The following is a 21,879-nucleotide window of genomic DNA, read 5'->3' as shown; positions in this document are numbered from 1 at the left end:
CAGATTGTGGAATTAGAATACCTTGTCAACAAATCCAGAATGAATGGTATGCCAGTGACTAAACTGGAAGCTTACGAGAGCGGGTTATGGCCTAAAGCCTAGATGGAGCTTTTTAGTGAAATGTCTCCAAGTGGACATTTTTGCATGTGTATACCCCTTACTGATTTGGCATGAAAAATCTTGTTTTTTCTGCGATTTAGATATTTGGCCAGATTTTTTTATCCTTTTTGATCTGGACACAGAATCGAAAAGAATACAACTTGCAAACATCAAACATTTTGTTTCTGTATTTGGTATACTTGTTTATTATTTTGTTATACAATATACACAATTATAATTCTTGGTGCTATGGTACAAATCAACATAGGATCATTACATTACAGTTTAATACATATAATGCTACCACATAATTACTTGTAGACACAAAAATATTGCTTTTCTTAACACAATATGCACTGGAAGTGGTTACTACTGAACTATTAGGCCGAGTTCACATAGAAGTATACCTATTCGCCATACGCTATTCGATCAGGCACATATAGGTCAGTTTGCCCATTTTAAAACTGAACCTTCGTCTAATCAAATGCTTGTAACTTTACTTTTAGAGCCACATTGCATTCAACGAGGTGTCATAATGTGCAGAATTAGATAGTGCATCTATTAAAAAAATTAATTTACCCACATATGGTTGTTTTAAAATTAGGACGTATACGCTGCACTAAAATTGAACGCACACGATTCCCACTATACTATACTATACGCAAGTATACGGCCTTTTCGAATAGTGCCCTCTTACGTGATCCGGTATTAAGAAATTACCTTGCTCGATTTAAGCTATAAACGTGCACCTGTAAAACATGCACCGTATACCCGAATAGTATACTTCTATGTGAACCCAGCCTTAGCAAGCAATTTCACCCAATATAACAAATTAAATTAATGTACACAGAATGAAACTGCATAGTGTTGTAGTCTACAGTTCAAGTTAGGGTGAAAGGTTAAAGGTTAAGTGTTGGAGTCCAGATTTTTCACAGCATTTTGGTGGTTATAGTTAGATTTCAGGTTGCGGCCAAGTTTCGAGTAAGGGAAAAAGGATAGAATAAAGAAGAATCCAGATTTTATCCCCATGGTTCATCTATTCATCAAACAGGCATTTCTCCAAATAATTAGGTTTGCCAAACTCAAATACAGCTGAGCAACCTATTGGAAACTATTTGGGCCACAATTTTGTCAGTGTTATGTAAACAACAGATTGGTATAATGTCGTGTGTTACCTCATCTAAAATCAGAGGCTGAATCCCTTTTACAAAATAAGCGTACTGCTAATCGTCAAGCGCATATTATTTTGAACGAGATCGGATGGTATACACTTGACATCGCATGCGTACTACGCCAGGAGTGCGCTTACAAATTCATCATTTTAGTTTACCGACACACCATAGTGAAAATTATACATCTTTCCTTATCAGCACCACAGTCACCACCTATAGATAAATATATAGCTCTACATTCTACATTTAATATTATACACTTTAGTACTTTGTAAGTATACAGAATGGGGGACAAGAAAACAATTACAGAAAAGTACATTTAACTAATAATAATTCCATTCCTCTTGAGGAATGATTGAGATGATATCAGTACCTTGTCCTCAAGACAACTTCTTGTTATATACTCTCTTTTTGTTAGCCCAAATGGTGCTTAAATTAATTTTATTGTGTCAAATCATCAAATCCCTATATTATTGCTTGAAAATAAAATACTATAATACCTTATAGCTCAAAACTATCAGCATGATCATTACAAATCATAATGGTTATGCCTACAGATGCAGGGTCAGAATTTTGTTCCACTGTGCAGAAATCAATCTTGATTCTTGCAGAGTAAATTTGCGGGAATCGTCCGATTCTTGCCAATAAACTTCTGTGTAAACTACAAAAGTATGCGAGAATCAACTTTGATTCATGCAAAGTTATTTACAAGAATTTTTATGAGAATCGATTCTTGGATTCTCAACAAAATTATGACCCGGCAGATTGCATTATATTTAGCCCCTAGATAATATTCTAAAGAAAATGATAAAACATTCAGATATTATGAACATAAAATAAGTGAAACTTCTCTCCCAAAAAATGAAAATGTCGCACATCTTTAGCAAGAGTTTTATACATACATATTAAAAGAATGTTTACACCTATGTATATATAACATTTATGTTTATTGTAGGCTGACCACAATATCTGTCAGACCTGAAATTATATTTATAAAAACCACAAAAATCAATTATTTTTTATGTGTATAATTCCAAATCACTTAAGGAATCGGATATTAACGTTTGGACAGTATTTTTTGTGGGAGCTGAGAGTACACCAGAGACATATATCGAATGCATTCTGAATACGAAGAATGTCCTTCTGATATCAAATAATTTCAAGAAATCAAAATTATTTGACATCAGAAGGACATTCTTTGTAATCTGACATTTCGATATGTCTGATGTGCTCTCATGTCCCACAAAAAATACTGTCCAAACGTTGCTACCAGAGCCCATAATGTTAAATTGTCAAGTCCATGTTACAACCCTATTCATTTTTAGACTTCAGAGAGTTACTTTGGTTAATGATTGATTATCTAACAACTAAGTTTATAATACTGGACATGAAGTCTGACCAAATAGAACTTGCCTTTTAATCAAATTTTCCTGTAAAACAATGTTCTTTATGTACTCTACCTACGGATACTTGTTAGATTTCAAAAGTTTCTCAAAAGATCAACCCTGAATCGGAGCAGAGACTCAGCCACAGGAAGCACAACCCCACCATTGCCCAACATCAAACTTAGTCATATTGTAACTTTGTTAGCTGTTGCAGGCAGGGGTTAATTGTTTGGAGTTACTGGCCTGCGTACACAAATTACCTGCCCAACATTGAAATTACGCACCCTGGTCTAACATCACAAGTACCTTTCAAATGTACATATCCAACTGGGCTCTACTTAGCCCAGGTTTCAAGTTAACAAAATCAAATAATAATAAAGGATACAAAATTGTCATAATTGTAATACATATAAAGGAAACATATGAAATTAGCAACAAGTGATTGTTCACATATAAGAAGAATGATTTCAATTGAATTGATTTTCAATTTCTTCAACTATCTTCTCATTTTGATCAGCTGATACCCACGCACACATTTGTAAGGGGTGTATATTACATCAAATCATTTTGTTTGAATATGAACAATCAATCCGTCGGTCGCAACACATAATGGCGACGTGAAGGAAAAAATACGTTTCCGAGCAAAACGCGTTTTTGAAGGATATGCTACTAGTAACGGCATCGATACTTTTCCTCTGTTATCTCTCAGTGGCCCGATTCCATTTGAAATTGAAGTTTAAGGTTCAAACTATTAAACTGTATCTTTAATAGTTAAAAAGGAATAACTATTATAGGATAATAGCTAGCTCGAAACCTATACGCCACTATGTGAAACGGAAAATTTAGAAAATCACTCTACGCCACTATGTGTTGCGACCGACGAATCAATACATTTTATCTTTTCAGTAAATTCCTATAACAACTACAGTCTGAATGTCTTGAAAATTACCAAATTTGTTTCCTTTAAACACTGGTGCACAAAACCGATCTTATTGAATTATGTTTAGTATGTGTGCCCCGGTTAGAGGCTTTATAAATATATCGCTATGGCTTGCATTTAAGAAGTTACTTTGGTAAACAGTAATTCAACAAGTTCCTTAACTCTGAAACTAAGAATACAGCTCATAGCTCTCATTTATATCATTGTAAACCATTCATAAACATAATTACAACTTTTTTTGTTATACATGATAAAAATTGCACAATTTTTCATAGGAATTTTTGCAGAATCTCTGTTGATTTTTTTGATGAATGATAAGAGAAATAAAATAAAATGATACGTTTCATCCTCCCGCTGCTCAGTCGTCAAACTTGCGGTTGGGATTGGATCCAAACAGCGTCTCTCGAATTGCTGGGCTCATCTGAAAATACAAAGAGATATGAAACAAATTAGAAAGCTTAATATATCGTAAGTTAACATTATTGGATGAGTGTTGGCCGCCCACTAGGCTATCTGCATCTGTACATTGTATGTGGATGAAACAATTTGCCGAAAATGCGGAAACATTTTTAAAATTTGGAATAGCATTTGAAATTTGGAAGAGTGCAAAAAAAGGTAACTAGTTATAAAATTTGTAATAGCATTTGAAATTTGGAAGAGAATAAATTTACTATAGTGAAAAAAAAGGTAACTAATTATAAAATTTGTAATAGCATTTGAAATTTGGAAGAGAATAAATTTACTATAGTGCAAAAAAAGGTAACTAGTTAATAAAATTTGTTAAGTGGATACAAATTTGGTATAACATTTGAAAATTTAAAAAGTATAAATGTAGTTAGTGCAAAAAAACAAAACATTTTTGATTACGAAAATCTTGTAAATGGATAATAAAATGAATTGCAATCTAAAATAAATTAAACCTATGCTACTGTCATGAAACCTGGTATACTATATGCTGTTACTTTTGTATTAACAGTTTTCATGATTTTCTAGATGAAGGGAAGTTGGTCATTTCCAAAATTTCCAAAAGTATAAACTCTGCTACAATTTGTTTCACCTTCATTTTGGTAGTGAGGTAGGTGCTTTAACCCTCTGAGCACTACCTGCCAATCTAACATTGCCTCTGATTGGTCAATTTCATGATATCTTCACTTTAATCACCAATCAGAATGGAGCTTTGCAAATAATTCACCCCAATTTTTGTGTGTGGTGAAATTATTCTGAAAATGCTCTTGATTGGTCCAATTGATAATGAAAACTTCTTCTTGGCCAATCGGCAGGTAGTTCTCATGGGGTTAACACGATTGCGCCGCAAGTGTGCTGAAAAACAGTTGTACACATGTGTATACGCTAGGTTGGCACATGCTATTTAATACTGCAATTAGTCAAATACGCACCTACATCACTCGATGTGAAACAAAGTGAATTTCAGGTGTTATATCCATGTTTCCGTAATACATTCATGGAATATGTTCAAATGTATCCTTCACAAAAATATCAGCATATAGAGTACATTATTACATAATGGATAGGGTGGAACGACAACACACAATTTTTGCCATATCCTTTCACAAGATCTCACAACCCAAACTTTTAAACAAATCCAAATATCAAAACAAACCAGGTTTACATAGCCTGAACCCAACCTCTATCCAAACATAGCCCTAAACCAAATATTAAGATAACCCTAAAATAATAAAACAATAATAAACTGATAAATTTGTCAACAGAATTCATAACTTGCAAATTATGCAAAACTACTTTCAAAAAAAAAAAAAGAATTGAAATACAGGAGGAAAATGCTTATTAAAACACCTTTTAATAATCAAAAAATTATTTACATCAAATTTGAACTTTCAAAAAATATTTTTTCAACAATCAGTGTTTCCATGATTCAATTTTGGATATTGTTAGGGACCGATCGTTATTTATGGCAGGGGGGGAATGGGTAAATTTAGGGGGAACACGAAATTTTTTGTGGTCTTGAGGGGGGAACCTGAAATTTTTAGTTGAACCAGGAGGGGGATTGTTAAATTTTAAATGGAGAAAAATGGGAAAACAGGGGGGGAATGCGAAAATTTTGAGCGGACGCGAGGGGGGAACGCGAAATTTTTTGTCGATATTTTTGCCAAAACACCCATTCCCCCCCCTGCCGTAAATAACGATCGGTCCCTTAGTAACATAAACAAGAGTTAGCAACAATGTAGAACTACCAGGGTCTGCGATTCTCACTCATCAAACTTGCGGTTAGGATTGGAACCGAAGAGTGTCTCTCTGATGAATGGCATCATCTGTGAAACAAACAATACAACGCAACAAAGTACATGATAATTTACACCCTTTCTTATTTTGTATAGGCCCTGTAATTGAACATACAAGATTGAGCTTAGGCCAAGTAAAATAAATAACATGTATATCGTCCGGACTTTCTTAAAATTTGGTGAGGGAGGCCCTTATTATTTAGTTGTAAAAAATTTACTATTCATTTCTGTGGAAAATTGCAATTGCAAAGGCTTTGACAACACATCATAAAAACAAGGAGGCCCGTAATATTTTAGTTATTTTCCCAAAGCCCGATAGTAAGCACATATGCAAACTATCAAGTTTTTACGGTAATTAGACCAGAGAATGAAGACTCGTCATAGTATGTCTCTATACATCATACAGTCAGCAAAATGAATAAGGTTTTACTTTCTTAACTTGGTTATTTCTGCATTATTTGCCATCACCAATATCTCAAAATTATCTTAGTCATTATGGTGACCTTGATTTTCGTAACCTACGGCCACTTCAGCTATAAGTCATTATATATGGCCTGCTACCTTATTTACTGTACTGACTGTCGTCGATATATCGTGGGAGGGGATAGTGTAACTCTGTATTGTTTTAACATGTACTTCCCAAACTTCGAAATGCGAGCTTAGCACCACAAATGTTTGTATGCTCATGCTCCCCAACAGCCCATTTAGGACAGGGATCAGTAACTATAGTAGGAATTCCAATTGAATGAACGCAGCTTTCAACAGCTGTATTCGATCCAACTACAACACAAACGCACAACATTGAATACAACCACAAGTGCGTTGGCATGGTTGGATTCACGTCTGCATTACTCACGCACAATCGCACACGCTGTCGTATATCGCACAGTGTACGCAATAAAAACGTCACATTATTGAAAGCTACATTGGAATTCCTACTATAGCAGCACATGCCACTTGTGGCACAGTGCCCATTCCTATGTTTTATGCAATGGACATGATATATTGTGATCAAATAGGCCTATATATAATTGTTGATTGGTCAGGGTGCAAAATATTTTGCACAGAAAATCACTGAATAAGCCTTTAACCAAAAAGTAATAAGACACCCTTTTAAAAATTAAAAAAAAATTGCAACACAAAGTTTGCAATTCTGTGCTTACCTGTCTACTAATAAGATCTAGTCTACTTTCCAATGTGTTTGTGATCTTAATCTTGCCATTAGGGGCTGATAATTCTATACCACCAGTCCTAAAAGTTAAAAAGACAATGAAATAACACATCACACATCAACACACTCTCAATGGGCAGCCCAAGGGCCTGATCTGACTCACAGACCAATGGTGGATCGGCTCCTGGGGCAGCTCTCAAATGTACAGTAAACATAGCACAACAACGTGTATTTTGGCCCTCAATCACATAAATGTGTTTGGCCCTCTGTGACTCTTCAAATATGTCTCAAGTTTTCAAATTTCAATCAAACATACCAAAGACATGCGTCAGATTACATATATAGTCCGCCAGTGGATTCGCTGCAAACGTGCGCAGAATTACTCTAAAATTACTCTAAAAATATATATAATATTTCTTACTTTCTACTCTTTTTCTTATCTCTTATTAAACATTTTAGGGTAGGCCTATATTAGTTCATAAGAATTTAAGAGAAGTTTATAACGTGCGCCAAAAATCCGTCAGTGGATTCCCTGCAACCGTGCGCAGAAATTATCCACCGGCGCCTATATACGGAGGGTTGTTTCAACACACGTGCGCAGAACATATGACTGTAGATTTTTTGCGTCCACCGTGCACAGTTAATCCACTATCGGAAGTTCTGCGTAGGGGTCGCAGAAGATCCACTGGTGGATCATGTACATACATGCTGAATCTCTAAAAAATTGTTTGTTTGTTCTCCACTCTGTAGAAGACGGTTTCGGTTGGGTGAGGACATAAGCTCAGGACAAGCGAAACTTTTTTTGTCTTAGTTTGCCTCGCTACTTACACTTCAGGTCCCAGGTAGTGTTGTGTATCAATGGAAACATCACAAGTTTTGTTGGTTGCAGCTTTGTAGTCGGCTAAAGCATTGTTTATATTTTCCTGAGAAAGAAACAGAACAAGAATATTAACCCTAACACTGAACCCTGTTTTTTGATATCGGAAGTCAAAGAAGATACGAAAAAGTCAAGAAGAAGAATTTTGACTTGGCACCCCGGGATTGAACCTTTGACCCCCGCATGCCAACCACACGATCACGGACCGGTAGCTACCCAGGTTATTGCTGCCCGGCCAGCAATTCCGTGAGCATATAACACTTAGGGTGATTGCATCATCGCAGACCCTGGGATTCATGCATGCGCAGAATTTTTCATTGTGGTATTTTCGGGTGTTAGGGTTAACATAGGCTCTAATCTGGAAAAATACATCTTAATTAACCCTAACACTGAACCCTGCTTTTTGATATCGGAAGTCAAAGAAGATACGAAGAAGAAGAATTTTTGACTTGGCACCCCGGGATTGAACCTTTGACCCCCGCATGCCAACCACACGATCACGGACCGGTAGCTACCTACACGGGTTATTGCTGCCCGGCCAGCAATTCCGTGAGCATATAACACTTAGGGTGATTGCGTCATCGCAGACCCTGGGATTCATGCATGCGCAGAATTTTTTCGGGTGTTAGGGTTAACATAGGCTCTAATCTGGAAAAATACATCTTAATTAACCCTAACACTGAACCCTGCTTTTTGATATCGGAAGTCAAAGAAGATACGAAAAAGTCAAGAAGAAGAAGAATTTTTGACTTTGCACCCCGGGATTCGAACCTTTGACCCCCCGCATGCCAACCACACGATCACGGACCGGTAGCTACACAGGTTATTGATGCCCGGCCAGCAATTCCGTGAGCATATAATACTTAGGGTGATTGCATCATCGCAGAACCTGGGATTCATGCATGCGCAGAATTTTTCATTGTGGTATTTTCGGCTGTTAGGGTTAACATAGGCTCTAATCTGGAAAAATACATCTTAATTAACCCTAACACTGAACCCTGCTTTTTGATATCGGAAGTCAAAGAAGATACGAAAAAGTCAAGAAGAAGAAGAATTTTTGACTTGGCACCCCCGGGATTCGAACCTTTGACCCCCCCGCATGCCAACCACACGATCACGGACCGGTAGCTACCTACACGGGTTATTGCTGCCCGGCCAGCAATTCCTTGAGCATATAACACTTAGGGTGATTGCGTCATCGCAGACCCTGGGATTCATGCATGCGCAGAATTTTTTCGGGTGTTAGGGTTAACATAGGCTCTAATCTGGAAAAATACATCTTAATTAACCCTAACACTGAACCCTGCTTTTTGATATCGGAAGTCAAAGAAGATACGAAAAAGTCAAGAAGAAGAAGAATTTTTGACTTGGCACCCCCGGGATTCGAACCTTTGACCCCCCGCATGCCAACCACACAATCACGGACCGCTAGCTGCACGGGTTATTGCTGCCCGGCCAGCAATTCCATGAGCATATAACACTAAGGGTGATTGCATCATCGCAGACCCTGGGATTCATGCATGCGCAGAATTTTTCATTGTAGTATTTTGTGGTATTTTCGGGTGTTAGGGTTAATCTCACAAACGGGTGACCCGATCGACAGCTTCACCCCCACTTTCTTCATAAACCCGAGATTTTGGTAGTAAAGCTTATATATTTTTCTCATTACCACAGTAAAATTTAGCGCTCAAGATATTTTGTTTAGATGGTTTGACTTTCAGGGGTTTTGGTCAGAAGACCTATCCTATTTCTAACGGTGTGTGTATTAGGCCTGGCATTTTCGGTAATTTTGTACCCGGTACCAGCGCATTTTTCGAGCGGGTAATTGGCACCAAATTAAAAAAAAAAAAAAAAAAAAAAAATTCAAGATATTTTGTATTTTTAATATGAAAATTGATACTTTGTATTCATGTCATTTTTTTTTTTTTTTTTTGGAATTTCGAGTACCGGGCAGGGTATTTCCTAGAAGACAAGGTTGCTACGTCGGCACGCATAGTAGGTGATAAAAGTGGTTTTCCAAGTATTTCTAATTTTTACTGGGGCCCGAGCACTGATGAAGACCTCAGCATCGCTGGATTTAGATGTTCTTGCTGACTTGAACTTTTGCCATGTTCAAAGACTTTTGTCTGACACGGCGTTTATTTTATAGGCCTATTGGTCTAACGGCTCGCATCCAAACACTTTACTAGGGTATTTCCTACCCGGGTAATATAATCTCGCTACCCCGCCCGAAAATGCCAGTCTATTCCAGAAAAGTAACTACTTTTTTATTACAAAAATATTATCTTGTTCACCAAATAAAACAGCTAAATCTGAACCTTTTAGTTAGTTCTAACTGGCAATAAAAGTAAAATTTTAATAGTTTTGTAATTTGAGAGAAAATGGGCCAAAAACATGCAATTTTGCATCATTTCTTACAATTGCAGTAACACAATTCAAAGACTTGGCACAACTGCATAACTGGTTATATAAGAAAATATGTTTTCCAAAAGTTAGAATGCATAACCTAAAATTAGCCTACTACAAGTCTTTGGGCTTGATTATCACAGTCATACAAAAAACACCTTAAAACACATGTTTTTGGCCCATATATTTCCAAATGTTTCATTTGGCAAAAGAGGATAATTAGTTTTTAATCCCCCCCCCCCAAATTAGTGCTGTATTTTTCTGGAATAGGGAGTAAGTCAAGTCTACACTTACCCATGCATGTAATATTTTTTTGGGGTCTTTGGGGCAAAAGCAGGGGATGGGGGAAAAAAGGGCGGCGAAAGAAGAAGGGGAGGCAAAAAGAGTTATTAAAGAAAAAAAAGGGCAGAAAAATTATGACAAAGGTTTAACAAAATTGTGAAACCAATGGAACTATACATCAAAATTGTTTGCTTTTAGGTCACTAGAGCCTATAATACTCCTTTTTGTTTTTTTGCTCTTCACTTTTTCAAACCAAAAAAAAAATTGGGTCAAACATTTTGGGCTGTTGATGAAGGGGCTGCAAAATTTACCTTTTCTTCAGCCCCCCCCCACCTGGGTAGGAGCAGACATGACACGCCAATGCTTACCTGTACAAGACTAACATCCCTTTCCTTACACCTGATGATGACCTTTGGCTCCAGCATCTGGTACAGTCCCTGAGCAATAAGACCTTTCAGCATCTGTCCGTATCTAGCTCGATCTTTGACAACCTCGCCGAGTCTTTGTCTGGCTTCCTCCAGTAGACCCTGCACATGATCTTCTCTGCATTTCAGTACTTTCAATCTGGCTTGGTTCATCATATTGGATTGCTGACTAAATAACGGGAGCGAGACATAAAACATGTTCATTATAGCATATGTTAGGGCTGCTAAGAATACGCAATTGCGTTATTTGCGCCGCAATTTGCGTATTTTGGCTCCAATTGCGTTTTTGACATTTTGAAAAATCTAAAAAAAAATTTTTTTTTTTTTTTTTTTTATGATTTTAATTTTTTTTTCGCGGATTTGGAGAGTCCCTGACCTAACATCAAGTGCTACCATCATTTAAAAAAAAAAAAAAAAAAAAAAAAAAAAAAAAATTGAAAAAAGATACAAAAAAATTACAAGTTTGTATCCAAATGGGACCAATTTGTAACTTGTGTTCACTTCTGAAATCTATCTAAGATATAGACTTGTGTACAAAACCAATGCATTTTTATATCTTCAATAGACTATGCAGTGAACACAAGTTACAAATCGTCCCAGCTTTGGATACAAACTTGTAATTTTTTTGTATCTTTTTTCCAATTTTTTTAAAATCAACCACAAATGATTGCAGTACCTCACTCTAGGTCAAGGGACTCTCTAAATCCGCAAAATATTTTTAAAAAAATGCAATTTTTTATTTTATTTATTTTTTAATTTTCTTTTTTTTTTTTTTTTTTTTCTAATTTTTTTAATTTTTAAATCATATTTTTATCATACTTAAGATAGTAATGTACAAAGAAAGAAAACAAAAAAGCAAAATAACAACAAAAAAAAAAATTTTTTTTTTTTTTTTTTTTTAGATTTTGGGTTTTTGGCGGGAAATCGCGGATTTTTGCGTTTTTTGGAAAATCGGGGTGCGTTTTTTGGCCTCCAAAATCGCGTATTCTTAGCAGGCCTAGCATATGTTTATGATCATGATATGAAATATTACTAACTGCTAAATATTATTTCAATTTAATATGGTAGAAATTTCTCTGTAACTAGAGGATACCAATTATCATTGTAAAGGGTGACCTCACATGCCTGGTTGTCAGGCATGATAATTTAAAGGTTTCAACCTAAATTTGGGAGCAGGGTGTCCGAGCGGAACGGGCTCCCGACTCATAATCGGAAAGTTTCAGGTTCAAGCCCTGGCGACACCATCGTAGTTGTGCCCTTGAGTAAGTCACTTTATCTTGATTACTCCTCTCCAGTCTCCACCTAAGTGTATAAATGGGTACCGGCATTCTTAAGGCTCTTTTTGAAATTCCCTTACACAGGAAGGTGTGCACCATCCTGCAGCTTTCCTGTGCAAGCCTTCTTTTGTTAAAATCCTGTGTGATTATAACACTGCAATTAGCCACTTACACAATGTAAATTAGGAGCGCGCTTTCCTGACCGAACCAAGCTTTCTGCCTTCTTTCTGTGTGAAAATGTGGTAGGGTATTTCAATATGAGCCCTTAAATGCTGGGACGGTACGTAGGAGGTGTGGCGATCTCCTCACAGCAATATTTCATGGAGTTTGACCTTATCGCAAACAAAAGAGAGACGGGCACTACATCCTGCAAAAAATGCAGGTTAGACTCCTTAACCTTTTTTTAAAACCTGAATCCAGTAAATTTATTAATGTTAAAATTTCCACATATTCAAATTTCAGCCTGTTTGCTGCCATTTGATAATTTCATACCGGGTACACTGTCACATTTTTTTTGTTTCATCGGGGTTCATTCTCTTGCCTGGGTGGTACTGGGAGTTGTTAATTTTTACTTGAAAAATTCATCAATGATTGTATACTCACATCTTCTTTTGCAAATCCAAGTTCTTCTCTTTCTTTTCGTAATGCTCCATGATCTTGAGACGCTGCTGTTGCACAAGACGACCTTTCTCAATCTGAAACTCTTCCTCTGCCTGCAAGTACAAAACACAAAGATTTTATAGTCTATTCAGTATAAGATGGCACATGACCCTAATTTTGTTTCAAAAAGGTCATGTTCAAGTTGTGGCAACATTCACTAAAGCTACCACACATTTTCCAAAAGTTTTGTATAGCATTTGATCTTTGTCTTGTCTCCCCTGGGGACCTGTGTACTTTTCCAAAGGTCATGTGCCATCTCATAGTGGACAGACTATAATGATGTACAATGCACATTGTAGAGAGAATTATATAATTTACTCTTGAGATGTTGCTACCCGGTACTGCACAAGATGAACTTCCTCTATCTTTAACTCTTCTTCTGCCTGCATGTACAGGACACATTTGATTTAATTAATCTAGGTGTGACCTGATTGACAGTTTCCTCCCCATACTTCGGATTCGGAATCTTGGTATCGCCCAAGATGCTTCGTTTAGATGGTGTGAACAAAACCGTGGTGATTTGTGTAACCACAACCCGACATATGTACTATCCTATGGGGCATTGTTATACATGTTTTTGCTTCTCATATCAAAATCGCTGGAGCAATACAACTCAAAATTTGGAAACATATTCTTTTAATGCCTGCCTCAATGATTTAACACAGAATGAACTAGAGTCAACAGAATCTGAGTACAAGCCGCAATTTGATCTTTGACCCCTAAACTTTGACCTTTGGGGTCATAAATATTTTTAACGTGTTTAGAATGTCGTAAGAAGGATGTCATAAGAAATATTCCTGGTGAATTTCAGTTTAATCGGAACTTAAACATGGATTTTGATTTTTTTTTAATTTTTGATTGACCTTTTGACCCCCTTAATGACCTTTGACCTCAATGGAAAAAAACAACTTATGTACACCGACAAAATGCATTGTTCCAATTTTAATTAACATTCTAACATGTTCAGTTGTCGAGATAAAAATTCTTGAAGTTATTTAGCTAAAACAGGAAGTGACCCCTTAATGACCTTTGACCCCCAAAATAAAAATACCATGCATACATCAGGTAACACTGATTCATGTATGATTGATGGTTATATTACTCTGGTTTGTTTACATTTTGAGATAAAAAATTTTTGAACATTTTTGATAATTTTGGTTAATGACCAGAAGTAATCCCTTAATGACCTTTGACCCCAAAACTGTAGGCATCCTAAAGACCCTGGCTAGTAGCGATGCATGTGTGCTAATGGCGACTCTCTGCTATGTAATTTGTAAAGACGGTGATTTTTTGAATATTTTTAGACTTTGACCGGAAATGACCCCTTAATGACCTTTGACCCCTTATCTGAGCACACCCTATAGACACCGACTAAAGTTGAGTCACATGATATAACTATGTCCTCATCGCATGAAATTTGTGGAAGGAAACTTACTCGTAGCATTTTTTGTGAAATCACATTTTTGACCATTATAGCTAGGTCAAAGGTCACAGCAAGGTCAAAGTCAAATGGAAGGTTTGGCCTAGCCCAGTGGTCTTTTGGGTCAAGTTTGGTTGAAATCTGTCAAGCCCTTGCGGAGCTACATGCAGTTGATTGCGGTTGCCAGAAGAAAGAAGAAGAAGAACTAGTGGCAAATGGTGGTCATAGACCACAAACCTAGCTGGGGCGTGTTGGTGTTGTGGAGGTATCTGACCCCTGCAAAATGTTCCAAAAATGTTCCGTCATGAGGTTTGTTGTCACCAAGTTTGAGTCCCGTACTCCTTACTGATGTCCAGAAAATGCAATTTTAAGATTGACCCCAAATGACCTTTGACCTGACCCCTGCAAAATGTTCCCCTGGTCACAAGCTTGTTGTCACTGAGTTTGAGCCCCGTATCCCTTACATATATATGTCCAGAAAATACATGTCTAAGATTTCACCTCTACATGAACTTTGACCTAACCCCTGCAAAATGTTTGTTCCCCTGATTATGAGATTTGTTGTCACTGAGTTTGAGCCCCATACCTCTTACAGATATCCAGAAAATGAAATTATATAAGATTTGACCCCAGATAACCTTTGACCTGACCCCTGCCAAGTGTTCCAAAATGTTCCCCAGATCATTAAGTTTGTTGTCACCAAGTTTGAGCCCCATACAGATGTCCATGAAATGCATTTCTAAAATTTGACCTCTGCATGACCTTTGACCTGACCCCTGCAAAATATTCCCCTGGTCATGAGATTTGTTGTCACCGAGTTTGAGCCCCATACCCCTTACATATGTCCAGATAATGCAAAATAGATTTTACTCCCTTAATGACCTTTGACCCCAATTCTGTATGCAAGTTATAGGCATGTGGTATAGCCAATGCATATATGCAAATGACATCATTGTACTATATAATATGTGGCAGAAGAAGCATTTTGAAGGTATTTGGTTAAATACAGGAAATGCCCCCCTAACCCTACCCGTGGTTTTTTGGCTATCGGAAGGGAAAGAAGGAACGAAAAAGGAGAGAAGATGAAGAAGAAAGTCACTTGGCACCCCGGGATTGAACCTCGGACCCTCGCATGCCACGCAGAAGATCCCCAGCATGTAGCTACACAGGTGACGTCGGCCCGGCCAACGATTCCCTGGGTATGTATGACTTGGTCTGATTGCGTCATCAAGTCCCGTGGAATGCATGCACGCAGAGTGGTTTTAATAGTGAGCTTTAGTGAGTCCTAGTTCTGTTAGGGTTAAGGAGGCATATAGGAAAAATATGCATGGTCACTAACCCTAACCCTACCCGTGGTTTTTTGGCTATCGGAAGGGAAAGAAGGAACGAAAAAGGAGAGAAGATGAAGAAGAAAGTCACTTGGCACCCCCGGGATTCGAACCTCAGACCCCTTGCATGCCACGCAGAAGATCCCCAGTATGTAGCTACACAGGTGACGTCGGCCCGGCCAACGATTCCCTGGGTATGTATGACTTGGTCTGATTGCGTCATCAAGTCCCGTGGAATGCATGCACGCAGAGTGGTTTTAATAGTGAGCTTTAGCGAGTCCTAGTTCTGTTAGGGTTAATGACCATTTACCCCAATTCTGTTTAGACCCTACGGGCACTGGATATAGCCGATACATATGTGCAAGTTACGTAACTGTAGGGTGTAACATGTAGGAGAAGCATTTTGAAATTTATTGCCAGAAAGAAGAAAGATCGGATAGCATTACAGTACCTATCTGGGGGGTGTAAACCCCCCAGCTAGGTAAGAAGAAGAATTGGGAAGCAAGGTCTTAGCCAGCCATGCGTCCACCAGTCTTTGAGACGGGCTAATCTAATTTTAGACGGGTGGATTTAATGGATTTTACAGATGTGATAGCTCTAAAACAGATGATTTTCAGGTTATATGAATTTGAGACTAATTCAGAATGACATGTAAAGGCCAAATCAGGACATATTTGACCCCAGTGACCCTTCCATGGGTATAGACAAGTTGTTTTATATGTGACCGTCCACCACGAATGAGCCGTAAATGTACTCAATTGTATTCTGAGTTACAGTGTAAAATGGGCATGAAGGTCGTATTCATAGGTACCTCAATTTGGTGCTACGTGTACCTCATTTAATGAGATACACGTAGCACCAAATTGAAATACCTATGAATATGACCTTCATGCCCATTTTACACTGTAACTCAGAATACAATTGAGGACATTTACGGCTCATTCGTGGTGGACGGTCACATATTTGAGGGTCAAATTTTGGTATCTGCTTGGACGGGTGGTTTCTGATTTCTGGCTAAGACTCTGTTGGGAAGAGACAGCACAAGCCGACGTTTGACGTCGGCTTGTAAAAATCTAATTATTCCCCCAATTTATACAATTTACTGTGTAACTTGTAACATTTAAATGTTTAAATAAAACATGTTTTATAAAAAAGATCACAGAAGTGTGATTTTGATAAACACTTACACACTACCAGCTGTCAACTAAGATTTTACCAATAGCTACTAACAATCTAATGTTTCTGGTAAGAATATGTCCAAGAAGAAAATGACTCACTTTGGCTTCTATTTCTTCAGCTTTCTCTCTGGCTTCCTGGTCAATGAAGGCCATCATATGCTTGATCTGTAAGGAAAATGATGTAAAATGATTACAGTTTTAAAATTGTTTAATTTAACACAAAATTGAACTGATTCAACTGAACAAGAATAGCTTGCAGATGTGGTCATGGTCATGTTGTGAATGGGGTGTATGAAATAAGGTGGAATAGTTAAAAAATATTTTTATTTTTTGTGTTCAGACATCAAATTTAAGTTGAAAGTACCGGTAGTACTTTATAACCTATTGCATGAAGTAAAGTATCATTTTATTGCTAATTACTGTCTTCTGTTCAGGGGGTACTACACCCTTGGCCAATTTTGTGTCTATTTTTGCATTTTTCTCAAAAATTATAGCGCATTGGTGACAAGTAAGATATGCATATTTATAGGGGCAAGGACTACAACTACTGCACTGAAAATTTAGCAACTCAAGGCAAATAGTTACTGGACTTACCGATATTGATTTAATATTGATCAAATATTGGTTTTCCCTCATTTTTGACTGTAACTAGGGTGGCCACAATGCTAGCTATTGTGTGTACCCCTGCCTACATACACAAATGTATGGTGAAAATGTAACAGATTCTGCAGCAGTTGGAAAACTTTTGGGCATTTTGAATTCCATATAATTTATCTCCTAGTAACTTCTGTGCAAACCCGACTACCTAATTAGATAGAAAATATTCTGCTCGTAATGAAGGTGAATATAGCATTTTTGTACGGTCACGCATAAAAAAGTTACGCACAAAATAATTGTTTGTCATCAAATAAAACTATTTTCCCAAAGATGTACAATTATGCTATATTCAGTTTTACAATCTAGACCCTCACTCAGAGCAAAATCCTGTGCAAAAATCAGACAATTTGGTTGTGTAGTTTAGGAAATACAGGCCTTTGAAGGTCAAAATTGGCACATAATAGCGCCTCAACGGTGAAAATCACATATATTTACCTTAAAAGTCCTGGCAAAAGAGTTATTTTTGCGATTTCAGCCATTTTAAAAATGTTGTTTACAAAGAAGCAAATATAGCAATTATGACCCTGGATTTTTAATATTTGCATAAATGAACATTAAATAAACAAAAACAATACATCTCGTGCCTTCTTTGGCTTTATTCCCACAATTATCGCTCCGTGAATATGCAAATTTATGACAAAATCATGATTTTCCTAAAAATGGGGTAAAAATGGCCAATTTTGTGAATCTTTAAAAGGCTGTATCTTCGCAACGGATTGTCCGATTGAGTTGATTCAAGAGGTTTTTTAAATCATTTTGCAGCAGGAACAATCCTGACAGAAAAAGTAATTCCAGGGGTGGGTTTGAAATTTTCATGTGACCACCCTACTGTAACTCCACAAAGTGCTAAAAATAAGATTTCCAAATCAAAAAGCATGATCCCCCCCCCAAATAAAATGGCACAAAAAGCTTTAAAAATGCCCGAACCGACACAACCAGAAAACCAACCACACCATGACACTTACAAGCAAGCCCAAGCATTCACATCAATTACATGTATGGTGTGCAAGGAATTATGAATGACTTTCAAAGATGAAAGATGCAGTCTCTCGCTCGACTCATCTCATGATCTCGAGTCATGACTCATTTTGTTACATAACCCACGTTCGTGATGATGACATTTAAGATAAAATAAGGGGAACATTGTTGAAGAACATTGAAGTCAGTTGTAGTAACTACAAATTTCGAACGTTTGAGGACTTGTTCTCAAGTTGTAGCAGGTTCCATAGGGTGTCTTCAGTGTTAATTGTTTTCATTATAAATGTCGCAAAATATTAAATTTGACAATAATTAACAACCTGTTTGACCTCTCCATATATTCATACATTGCTCACCTGTGTTTTTCATATCATATTATTTTGTGGTGAAAAATGATTTATATGCCTGCCACTTCCACATACTTGTGCATAATACGGAAGGTCGATTTGTGCCCATAAATGTTTAGGCCTATGTTAAACTGTATGTTATACAAATTGTACAGCTATCATTTCTACCCTATGACGAACCGACATACCTGTAAATCAAATAGCCCACAAAAAACTGGTCATCGCTGGTATTTTTCATGAAGAAAAACGACACTTTTTTACGCCGAACATGTCCAAAACACGCCAGCTGACGTACGAGCCTCCCCACGCATGTACATAAACAAGCCGTGTTCATTGTTTAATTGTCACCTGCAGCTGTTCGCAAGAAAACTTTCTGCATAAAATTACCTGGGGTCGTTATCAGGCCTGAGACACACTGGCGCTTAGTTTGAGGACAGTCACTATGAGTTACTAATGTCGGCACATGCAGAAAATGCGTGATGGGTCGCCATTTTGTGACTCGTGCAAGCTAACACAAACAAATTATTGGACTTAATAATCTTTTTTCAAGTTTTAATAAAACGTGCATCTATCATGATAATATTACATTTTATTATTTTATTATTTGAATTACATAAGCTATGTCAATTTTGTGTCCATGTTAATTTTTATATGGATTTACCTGTGTTGATTTTAAACTGTTGTGAACGTGGAGCTACGCAAACTGGCAGGCGATTACCCACCATGCAATGCGAATACACGGAAACGATCCAGTTTAGGATGCATCGCAGTTCCTATTGTGTAAACCAGGTGTAAACCGCCCATCCAACCTGATCGTGTGCACAGGATTTGTGCTGGAGGCTAGTTAATGCGCACAACCAATGCGCAGAAGAAGACCTTGATACTAGGCGGAGCTTACGTTTCACAAGAATGATTGACAGCTGTGAGTAAGTGAAATTCTGTTCTGTGATTGGTACAAAAATATGGTTCTCGTGATAAATGAATATATTATCCATGGCTTCAAAATTAGGAACTGCTTTTTCCACAGAGCCCTATATAGGGCTCTATGGTCTCTACTCATCATACACGACCGAGAAGATCTGGCCATTTACGCTTGCCAATCAGGCTAGCTATTTGTACGGCGTGGCCCCTCATCCTTTTTATTATCTCTGGTCTTGTCACGCTGGTAGATTCGCCCACCTGTGACTACTGACCTGGATCTGACAGAAGATTGTGGAATTTACGATTTTCAGCAGCAGGATTTTATGAAACTGCCAATATTTGCAAGTATTCTGAAGGATCGGTAATAATTAAAATATTTTTCATGGTGTCGGTAGTGCAAGTTGAAGTTAGTGAATTTGTGGTTTTGTATGTTATGTGCAAGAGTGTTTTCAGGAAGCGTAAATAGGCAGGCCGTTATGCTAAGCTCTCCATCTTATATGCAAGTTCGGCGACGAACTGGACACATCACACGGTAGTGTGATGTGTCCAGCCTGGATATAAATGATTTATATCATATACCGTACAAAAAAAAAATATGTGTAATTTGCAAACATTTTTGGAGCAACGATTTCATCGTTTCATCGTTTCGAGTTCGACAGCCAAGTGTGTATGTGAATGCACATTAAACACACACATACGGTCGGAGCCGGGAGTTTCGATTATTGGAACTGCATTGAAGTGTAAGCTTAAAATTATTTATGCTTCACTTTTTTTCAGTAGATCTCATTTTTGCCCACTTTATTTTAAAACAATTTGAAAGAAACTCACCTGCTTCTGGACATCTGCGTCGCTCAGTGCCATCTTGGATGTTTACTTGACACACCTGATAATAAAATGAAACTAAATTTCTTATTATACACCGGCAATTTACACAATTTACAAACGAAATTTTCAAGATCTTCCACAAAATCCCGACATCAATTGCAAAGGTCATGTGATGACAGTGCCGTAACCTTTGACCCCCATCGTGACCTCTAGAGTTAGTGTTTTTCCAGTCGTCTATTTTTTTATTAGGCCAAAAAAATAAATTGATGTGTTACTTCTGCTTCTGCTTCTGGTGGTTACTGCATAATCTCCTCAATCGTGGGATGTATAATGCAGGCGCGACTGAGCAGATGACGATTAGTTTTTGAAATGTGCCCCCTTGATGACGTCCCCAATATACAAGCGGCTAGGGGACGCAGGGGTAACCTTGTCAATCAAATACTTCATCTATTGTGTTCAATACTTAATCTGATAAGTGATCGATGTATATCGATAAAAGTAGGATCAAGATCATGGAATTAAGCTACGGCGGCGCACTTTAATACAATTTTTTTTCGAGTTTTCGACATCATTCGCAAAAGGTTAAAAAAGTTTACCAGAAAATATTTAAATGTCGGGTTATATAAAGGGTATATAAAGGGAATAAAACTTTCATAACATTAAAAAACATTTTTGATAACTTACTGCAAATATTCTCAAACATATCATTATTTAAGTGGTGACAAAATATTTAGCAAAAAATGTTTGCAGAAAATATTTTTCAATAACATTTTGAAAACATTTAAAAAATATTTTTGTAGTGTGTTTCCATACAAAACGTTTTAAAATGTTTTCATGACCTTTATTTAACCCGACATTTATTATTAAAACGTTTTTACCAAAACCGAAAACCCAAAACCAAAAATGTTTTGTGTTTGCCGGGATTGCCTTTCAGACCTTCACATTAAAATGTAGATTACTTGGTAGCTTTATATTACAAATGGTCAATGATTTAACATAAAAGTTATTATTTTTATCATTATTATAACATTGTGATGATTTTTCATTATTATAAATTTTTTTTATATTTCAAATTGTAATACTAGTAGTTTATAATTATTTAACTTTTATTCCATGCAGATTTATGCGCACACGTTAAACTTGGTCAATTTCGCACAGTGGTCCTCTGGGGATAATTGCCTATCGATTGGATTGATCATGGATATAATTCATATAAACATAATGGTGATATCATAAGCTTAACTTTGGTGGACAATAGAATAACCATTGA

At 37.0% G+C, this 21,879-nt stretch overlaps 1 protein-coding gene across 2 annotated transcripts; it reads right to left on the bottom strand.

Moving 5' to 3' along the window:
- Positions 1-263: 263 nt before the first annotated feature.
- LOC140165795 (V-type proton ATPase subunit E-like) lies at positions 264-20,792 on the bottom strand. Of its 2 annotated transcripts, XM_072189117.1 has the most exons (8): positions 20,613-20,792; positions 16,981-17,046; positions 12,899-13,008; positions 10,962-11,187; positions 7,857-7,951; positions 7,021-7,108; positions 5,810-5,887; positions 264-4,017 (listed from the first exon to the last, which is right to left on the bottom strand). In XM_072189117.1, exons 1-7 carry the CDS (start codon positions 20,643-20,645, stop codon positions 5,825-5,827), a joined length of 681 nt encoding a protein of 226 aa, XP_072045218.1. In that variant the 5' UTR covers positions 20,646-20,792; the 3' UTR covers positions 264-4,017; positions 5,810-5,824. The 2 variants fall into 2 exon arrangements, with proteins under 2 accessions (XP_072045218.1, XP_072045217.1); XM_072189116.1 differs by lacking the exon at positions 5,810-5,887 and having other exon boundaries at positions 265-4,017.
- Positions 20,793-21,879: the final 1,087 nt, after the last annotated feature.

Source organism: Amphiura filiformis, chromosome 12 (genome assembly GCF_039555335.1).
Source record: "Amphiura filiformis chromosome 12, Afil_fr2py, whole genome shotgun sequence".
NCBI classification, from domain to species: Eukaryota; Metazoa; Echinodermata; class Ophiuroidea; order Amphilepidida; family Amphiuridae; genus Amphiura; species Amphiura filiformis.
This window is presented reverse-complemented; position numbering and strand designations above follow the sequence as displayed.